The sequence below is a fragment of the Octopus bimaculoides genome, chromosome 8 (assembly GCF_046866305.1).
Source record: "Octopus bimaculoides isolate indiv1 chromosome 8, ASM4686630v1, whole genome shotgun sequence".
Taxonomy (NCBI): domain Eukaryota; kingdom Metazoa; phylum Mollusca; class Cephalopoda; order Octopoda; family Octopodidae; genus Octopus; species Octopus bimaculoides.
In genome coordinates, this window is record NC_142935.1 from 87914979 (window position 1) to 87924047 (window position 9069).

General features: G+C 35.5%; 1 protein-coding gene across 2 annotated transcripts in view; it reads left to right on the forward strand.

Moving 5' to 3' along the window:
• The window catches only part of LOC106883169 (receptor-type tyrosine-protein phosphatase alpha), a 206493-nt gene that overhangs the window by 140465 nt on the left and 56959 nt on the right, over window positions 1-9069 (forward strand). Inside the window, exons 11-12 of one of the 2 annotated variants that reach the window (XM_052970235.2) lie at window positions 501-600; window positions 8664-8779. In XM_052970235.2, coding sequence (XP_052826195.1) covers window positions 501-600; window positions 8664-8779 — 216 coding nt within the window. The remainder of the gene's footprint in view (window positions 1-500; window positions 601-8663; window positions 8780-9069) is intronic. The other variant, XM_052970236.2, reaches the window with a different exon arrangement.

Below are 9069 nucleotides of genomic sequence, written 5' to 3' on the forward strand. Positions count from 1 at the left end.
CCAAACTTCAGAGACAGGGACAATGGGATGGAAGTAGAGCAGCTAATGTTAAACTGGAACTCTCTATCAAGTGAGTTGTTGCTGGGCAATTTGTCACTTCTCACAGTATCATCATCTTTTATAAGATAATATTAGCAAGGTATCACAGCTGTTTTGGTAATGTTATCGTCGTCGTCGCTTAACGTCCGCTTTCCATGCTAGCTAGCATGGGTTGGACGATTTGACTGAGGACTGGTGAAACCAGATGGCTACACCAGGCTCCAATCTGATTTGGCAGAGTTTCTACAGCTGGATGCCCTTCCTAACGCCAACCACTCAGAGAGTGTAGTGGGTGCTTTTACGTATCCTGTACAGATATTATTATCACATAGTCAACCTTGGTAATATGTTCAGGCAGTTTACATCATGTATGGATAATATCATATTCAGACAATTTTATTATAATTTCTACCTGGTCATCTTTCTATTATCTTGCTTCTGGCCATTTTATTTCTTTCCAGCTGTGGTACCCACTAAAAAGATGTCAACAACGGGTGCTGTTGTAGCAGCCCTTATTGCTTCTATCGTCGTTGTTTTAGTCACCTTTCTTGTTTTCCACAGGTAAGTAGACTTCAATACAATATCAAGAAACAAGTGTTCCATCATGCTTGTTTTATTATATCTAATATTTTAAATTTTGAATTCATATTTATATATCTCTAAAAATGTACTTTGGCTCCTGAGTTTGTCTGAAGCATATGAAGAATGATTTAATTTTCAGCAGAAAGGAAGGAAAAAGTAAAATGAAGTATTGTGTAATTTACATTTTAATGTCTAATTTGCATTTAAATATCTGATTTTAATTTTGAAAATATATGGTTACTGACATGGCTCTGTGGTTAAGAAGCTTGTTTTGTAATCACATAGTTTAATGTATGACACACTGTCTGTAGCTTCAGGTTGACTGCTACTTTACGAGTGAAATTTAGAAGGAGCCTATTTGTGTGTGTGTGTGTGTGTGTGTGTGTGTGTGTGTGTGTGTTTACACAGGTTCAGTTGCAATGAGGTGGAAAAAAATACTTATATCTTAAAACGGAATAATATTTATTTAAAGCTGAGTCATTTCTCAGTGTTTCTCAAGTTCCTGTTCCTCAGGGTACAGTATTCCTAGTTGGAATTTGCTTAAAATACATATGGATTGGATTGCCTTCATTGGATCAACTGACAGTTGTGTATAATCTTTTCTACTTTAGGCACAAGGCGTGAAATTTTTGGGGAGGCGGGGCAGTCGATTAGATCACTCCCAGTATGCAACTGGTACTTAATTTATCGACCCTGAAAGGATGAAAGGCAAATTTGACCTAGGCGATCTTTAAACTCAGAATATAAAGACAGACGAAATATCGCTAAGCATTTTTCCCTGGCGTGCTGACGTTTCTGCTAGCTCACTGCCTTTGACAACTGGATATAAGCTGGATGAAATCTCTTGCTAGTGAGTGGGAGATAAAGAAAATGAGGCAAGAGAAGAAAAAAAAGAAATGAGAGTTAAAAAGGATGGATGAAAAAGAAAGCAAAGTGAAGACAAAAAGGGAAAGATAGATACTGGGTGAAAAAGAGCAGCAGGAGAAGAAAAAGAAGTAGAGGAAGAAATTATAAGACTAAAAGGAAAAACAAAGCAAGAAAAGAAGCAGAGGAAAATGACAAAAAAAAAAATATGACTAAAAAAATAACCAAAAATGATTTATTAAATAAATAAATGAGCAGTAAGAGAAAGTAAATACATATAGACACTGACTGTTTGGCTAGACGGGAAAACTAACACACAAATTACAATGAAGGATAAGGTAAATGTGTTCAATGAGGCAGGAAAAAAATTTTGTAGAAAATTAAAAATATAAATTGATATGGTCTTTTTATCATTTACTTGTCTCAGTCATTGGACTATGGTCATGCTGGAGCACTGCCTCGACAGGTTTTAGTTGAACAAAACAACCCCAGTACTTCTTTTAAAGCCTGGTACTTATTCCATCAGTCTCTTTTACCAAACCATTCAGTTACTGCGATGTAAACACACCTGCACTGGTTGTCAAGCATTGTTGGGGGACAACACAAACCTGAAGACACACATGCATTTGCATCCATGCACGCCCCCCCCCCCCCCACACACAGGGCTTCTTTCAGTTTCTGTCTCTGAAATTCCTCTCACAAGGCTTTGGTCAGCCCAAAGCCCTAGTAGAAGACACTTGCACAGGTTACCATGCAGTGGGACTGAATCTGAAACCTTATGATTGGAAAGCAAATTTCTCACCACTATGATTTAATTATCATTTTTAAAAGTATTGGGGGAAAGGTAGGGCTAGCTGCAAGACACTGTCTTTCAAGTGCTTATTCTATTGAAAGATAATGTCTTGCTCTAGGCTGCTAATGCAAAGAAGTTCACACCTACATGCATGCATGTGCACACAGGCACACACACCCATATACACACGTGTAGGTCATTGATAGCTATAATCCCCATCTGGTTGTCAATCTTCCCTTGCTTGATGAGCAAGTATTAATGCTTATCCTGACCAAACTCCTTTCCTACGTCATGTGAGAATGTGGCGGCTGGTTTTTACCATCCTTAACTGTCTGTTAGTGTCATGAATATTACTTGAGAATAGTTTCAGGTTATTGACAAAAAGGTGTCTGTGATATTAATTTTTCTTTTTTCTGCAAATCCTATCATGTAACCTTTGCATTTCCTCAACAGGGTTGACAAGGGTTCACATCCAGGATGAAAAGCATTACTGTGAAATGTTCCTGTTGATAATCAATTATGATTGTGACTATAATAGCTTCAGTTCTTATTGATAGCTATTTGTGATTATAGTAGTAGTTTCAGTTCTTACTGATCATTATAGCAGATGGAACTTTTGGCAGATCAAACACCTTCTTATAGCCTAGCCATACCACTGCAGTCTGTAGATTTTGGAAATACTGTATTGCTGCCTTAAGGACAACTTTGTTGGTGCAGCACTGTTCAGCACTGCCCCAAAACCTCGTCTTTCCTCCTGCCTGCTCATGAGTCCTCACATGATTGTGGAGAAATGCATTTAAGCAATCTGTGTACAATTTATACATAGCGTTTGAGCATGCTGTGGGCCTGTAGTTTTTGACCTCTGTACAACATGAAGTTCCTCTACCAATAGCCAACTATCAAGTCTCTCTTAGGCTGGTGATTTTTTCCATTCGATAACCTTGCAACAACCATCAGGAGATTTTCAATGGTGATATGTTGTGGTAGAAACATTTGCACAATATTCACTCTGTAGCTCATTTAATCATATCGCATCATGGGTTTCCTGTTTATTTACATTCAAGATGCCCCCACTAAAATGCCTGTAGGTCATTCTAGATAGGGGCCTTTTTAACCTTCATGTTATGACCTCTTATGCTGTTTTAACCTTTGTGGGTTTAATGCAAACCTGTGGTTGAAAGTCTCACTTTCTTGAAATTTCTGACAATAACAAAAGCTTTGACTTACCACTCATTTGCATTGAGGGGCAATTAGCTTACCTTCAAGTGTCTTTCATTGGCACTTCCCATGTACTTTGGATAATCTATTATAAAATTGTAGCTAGTGGTTCATTAATTCATTATTCATTGCATTGAAGGATGCTGTCCAGTTGTCTCATATTTAAACTGAGACCATTGACATTTTTTCAAAGAGGTAATTTATTTTGGTTGTGTTCTCATTTTGATTGATATATGTTCCTCCCATCTGTGAGTGGTTGATAACTGCAACACAATACAGTGGAATATTACATGTCCATAATTAGTGCTAGGTTTTTTCTAGTAGTTGGAATAATTTATATCCTTTTCTCTATTTCTATCATATGTTCAGCTAGGGGTACCTCTATATGCTGATGACCCTACTTTTATAGCTGAACTAGTGACTGATCTAGAAAAGAAATTTCTGATGTGGAAGCAAAATCTAAAATTGAGATGCCTGAATTTCACTTAGCAAAGAATAAAGTATTAGTAAATAGGAGAGAAATTAGTACCCTTCTACCACCCAGGAAATGACCATGCTCAGTATGCAGAAAAGGCATGTGAACAGAGAAATTTAACTTCATATATGACAAGTGCTTGAAGACAATAAGCACTAAAAACTGACAGGAAATAGATTCTATCAAATGCTCAGAAGGCTCCCTGGAAGTAGTTGATAATCTTCTGTTACATAGGTGATCTAATTCATAGAGACAGGGAATGGTTTGTAAGCAGAATAATGAGAGTAAGAATAGTTTGGAAAAAGTTCAGGTAAGTAATACCCCTACTGGTAACTAAGGGCTTCTCCTGCAAAGTAAAGGGCAGATTGTATGATGCTTGTGTATGAAGCAGGATGCTGCATGGAGATAAAATATGGCCTTTGAATGCAGAGGATTTGCAAAGTCAAGAAAGAAATGTGTATGTAATGCTAATGGTACAAACAACAGAACACAAATGGACTGAAAGAAAAACTGAACATAAGGGGAATGAACTGTAGTGTGCAAGAGAGAAGACTGTTGGTATGGACATGTGATGCATACAGAGGATGACTGCTATATATAAATACATGTTGTGCACTTAATGTGAATGAAACTTAAGAAAGAGGGAGACTGAGGAAGACTTGGGATAAAGTGGTGAAGATAAATCTAAAGTTGTTGCATTTTATTGAGGATTTGAAGAATCATCATGTGGATTGGTGTGTTTACACATACTATCAAGGCCACACCTTGGACCTCCTTGGTAGCTTCTTATTTCTCTTACATGCATATCTTATCACTCACCTGTTTATCAGCCAGGTCCCAGTCACCCTTGCCTTCATCACTCATGCCTCTAGGGCACATTCTTTTATTGCCCATCTCTTGATCACACTCTCCTGGTCTTACCCTCACTTTACTCTACTGCCTTTACTCTATCTTTAGTGTGACCAAAGATAGCAGTAGATCTTCAGCTCACTATACATTGCTTTTAAGGGATGCCATGGGTTCTATCTGACCTCTCTGATACTCACTCCTTCTCTTTCATCCTTGTTACCCTAACTTTCTTACCATCTTGATATATATATATATATATATATATATATACTTAAGGGACCACTTCACTCTGCTTATACCTACAACTGGCCATTAATTATTCACTCTCACCATTTCTCCACCTCACTCTACCCATCATTCACTCACTCCTGTCTTCTAGTACTGGTGCTGCAATAAAATGCACTCGGTATCTAGTGGTTAGTCTGAAGAAGGGCATCAAGCCAAAAATGAAACTTAGGAGCAAGTTGTAGTTCCTTGACCTACCTAGAAGAGCAGAAATGACCCATCCAACACATATCAGCTTGGAAAGCAGATTTAAAATGATGATGACATATATTGTGTATATGTATGTGTACACACACATTATATATATTATACATTATAGATGCAGGCATGGCTGTGTGGTTAAGAAGTTTTCTTCTCAATCACTTGGTTTTGGGTTCAGTTCCACTGTGCAACACCTATGTTTTCTCCTATAACCCTGAGTTGGCCTATACTTTGTGAGTGTATTTGGTAGATAGTAACTGTATGGAATTTTGTTATATATATATGTGTGGATAAATTAAGAAATGGAGTCAAATGCAGGTGTTATTCAGAATAACTCCTGTGTTTGACTCCATTTCTTAATTTATCCATGTTATACAGAAACATTTCATCTAACCCTTTATAAGTAGGCTGCAATATCCTTGGCACTTATGTAAATTTTTGCTACCCTGGTAACAATTTACTTTTCCCTTGTTATTTGTACACAATGAAACACACACACTCACACACACACTCACACACACACACACACACACACACACACACACACACACACACACACACACACATTTTATATTTGTTTTTATATTTTATTCACCTTCCGAAAAAATAAAATTTTTGACAAAATATATCTCATCAGAAATGTTTATTTGTCTGCTTAAGATATCACAGGAATCAGAAATGTAAATCTGCTAACTTTTGAAGCATCTTATGTCACCTGATGATGCTTTTTTGCACTATGTGTTGCATCTAGTGCCATTACATCGTCCCATGCCCCTAAGGAGCAGTCCAGAATGAAATCAAAACAATTATTGTGCTAATAAATGCTTGTTGTTACACTCTTTCTTCTGTATTAATCATTTAATATATATATATATATATATATATATACACACACGCACACATATGTATACATACATATGTATACATACATATGTATATCCATCTGTCTGTCCATCTGTCTTGTTTAAAACAATGTGTGTGTGTGCATCTAAGTGTGGGGGTTGCATGTGTATCTGTGTGAATGTTTATATTTTGTACTTCATGGAAAGTGTTGTTTGTTGACAATTACCATCAACAAATTGACCAATAGCTCAACTTTTGAAGATGGCTGGAATGAAAAGGCCTTTATTTGAAAAACAGGTAATGATTACTGACAGGTAGGTCATCCACCTGTCATAAAATAATGCATCACTAATAGTTATTATATGTGATCCTTACTAGCATGGAAAGTGGATATAAAAATAGAAATGAATAAGACAGTGTGGTTAAGAAGTTTGCTTCCTTACCATGTGGTTCCAGGTTCAGTCTCACTGTATAGTCCCTTGGCCAAGTGTCTTCTACTGTAGCCTAGGCTGATCAAATCTTTGTGGCATATTGATTTGGTAGACAGGTACTGATGGAATCTCCTGTGTATGTGTTTGCTTGTCATGTTGAGCATCACCATCATACATGTTGTGCTCCTCATTTCTGATTTTCTGTGAAATTATGTCCGGTTGTGGAAAAACATTACCTTACTTGCTAACTGGCAACAGAGAAGCATCTAGCTGTAGAAAATCTATTTTCCTCAGTGAGTGCCATCTGACCTGTGCAGGCATAGAAAAGTGGATGTCAAAATGAAACATTGGCATAACTATGATGTTCTGGTGATCTGATGAGCTAGCTTTCTTTATCTTCATTGATTTGCAATTATACAATTGTATTGTACAATGCACAGCATGCATGTTAGTGCAGACAAAATAATTTATTATACACCTAAATTATTATTACATGATGAAGGCTGCAAGATGGCCATAATCCTAAGGACGTCAAGTGGTTAAATAAATATATTCACCTCTCATAGCACCTGACTTTTTTTGTCTTATATACTCCTCATGAAATAATTTCATTGATTGAATATTCTGGACTTCAGCTGTATAGAACTCTGCATTATAATGAATGAATTTATATATATCTATATATATTACAATTAAAAGGGTAAAGGTTTATCAATTTATTAATGTATTAATAAATCAACAATTAATAATTTTTACCAAGCCCTTCGGTATGTAAACACCATTATCGGTGGAGAACTTATTTAAAAGTTCTTATACATTTATAAACATAATTAAGGGATCAGCAAACATTTGCTTCACCACATACCGAAGTTCAGAAATAGCAGCTAAAAAAGCTGAGACTCCAACAGATAGCATTACTTGTAACTCACAAAGGCAAAAAACAAGAAGAAAAAACAAATGAAAACTAACCATTTGAAGTTAATCATAGACGCGTTTCTGGATTATGAGTGATAATACTCAATTTCCTTCATCGGTATGATATTCTAGTAGTAAATTCGACTATGCTAGCAAACTGTGCATGCATGAACGAGTGAACATTCATGCATCGGCACAACCTGAAAGCACAACTGAACCTACATCGGCCAGCCAGTCCACTATTTCTTCCTCAAGAAATGCACAGTTTGCTAGCATAGTCGAATTTACTACTAGAATATCATACCGATGAAGGAAATTGAGTATTATCGCTCATAATCCAGAAACGCGTCTATGATTAACTTCGAATGGTTAATTTTCATTTGTTTTTTCTTCTTGTTTTTTGCCTTTGTGAGTTACAAGTAATGCTATCTGTTGGAGTCTCAGGTTTTTTAGCTGCTATTTCTGAACTTTGGTATGTGGTGAAGCAAATGTTTGCTGATCCCTTAATTATGTTTATATATATATATATATATATATATATATATATATTTATTTTATTTATTTATTTATCTGTCTATGTGTGTCTCTGTTTCCATTTCAGATTAGTATAGGTATGAAATGAATGAATGATTTGGTGTTTATTTTAAATTGAAGGGAAAATAAAATAGAAATTCTTATGCTGTCAAATGACTCTCTAAAACCATTAAATATAAATGATTAGAAACAATAAGAAAAATTATGAATATATATGTTATGTTTATTTATTTAAAAAAAATCATTCTTCAGGCTTGATGTCATCACATCTGAGGTGAATATATGTACATGTAATATGAACATCATGGAAAGAATTAAATTTATGTACTTATATCCTTTCTTTTCTCTCAAATAGAGCTGTTCCTGATATTTTGTGTATTGAAACTCTTGTTAATGTGTCATATTGTCTGTATAATAATTATATTACATTACCTTCTTAATTAGATTCTTTTATTTCATTTTCCAATTAGCTTTCTGTAATTATTTCTATATTTTTAAAACTTAAAACTGAAAAAGAAAACTTTAAAAAAGAATGAAATACAGTTTATATTTGTTTCATATTTTATCCTCCTTTTGAAAGAAAAAAAATTTGCCAAAATATATCTCATCAGAAATTACTATTTGTCTGCTTAAGATATCGCAGGAATCAGAAGGTGAAGCACAGCAGCTTCCGAGCGGGACCTGATGTTGTACCAGACATACCTGAAGGTAGCAAAGAAACAGACCCTTTCCTCATTGGAAGCCCGCATGGTAAGACCATACATGCCAACCCTCTGTCTACAACAGTGTTTAATAGCTATCAATGAAATAGTAGTTCAGTATTCAATACATCACATTAGTAAATATTCTTGTATTAAGCATTTTTAAAAACAATGTAAGCACTGTATTTTGTTGTGTAGGTGTGTATATTTGTATGTGTTTATACACATATACACCCTTACACATGTACACACACATATACAAATGTATGCGTATATATAATTACAATTGTAAATACACACACAGATATCCATGTGTGTGAGATGTATGTGTGTATATGT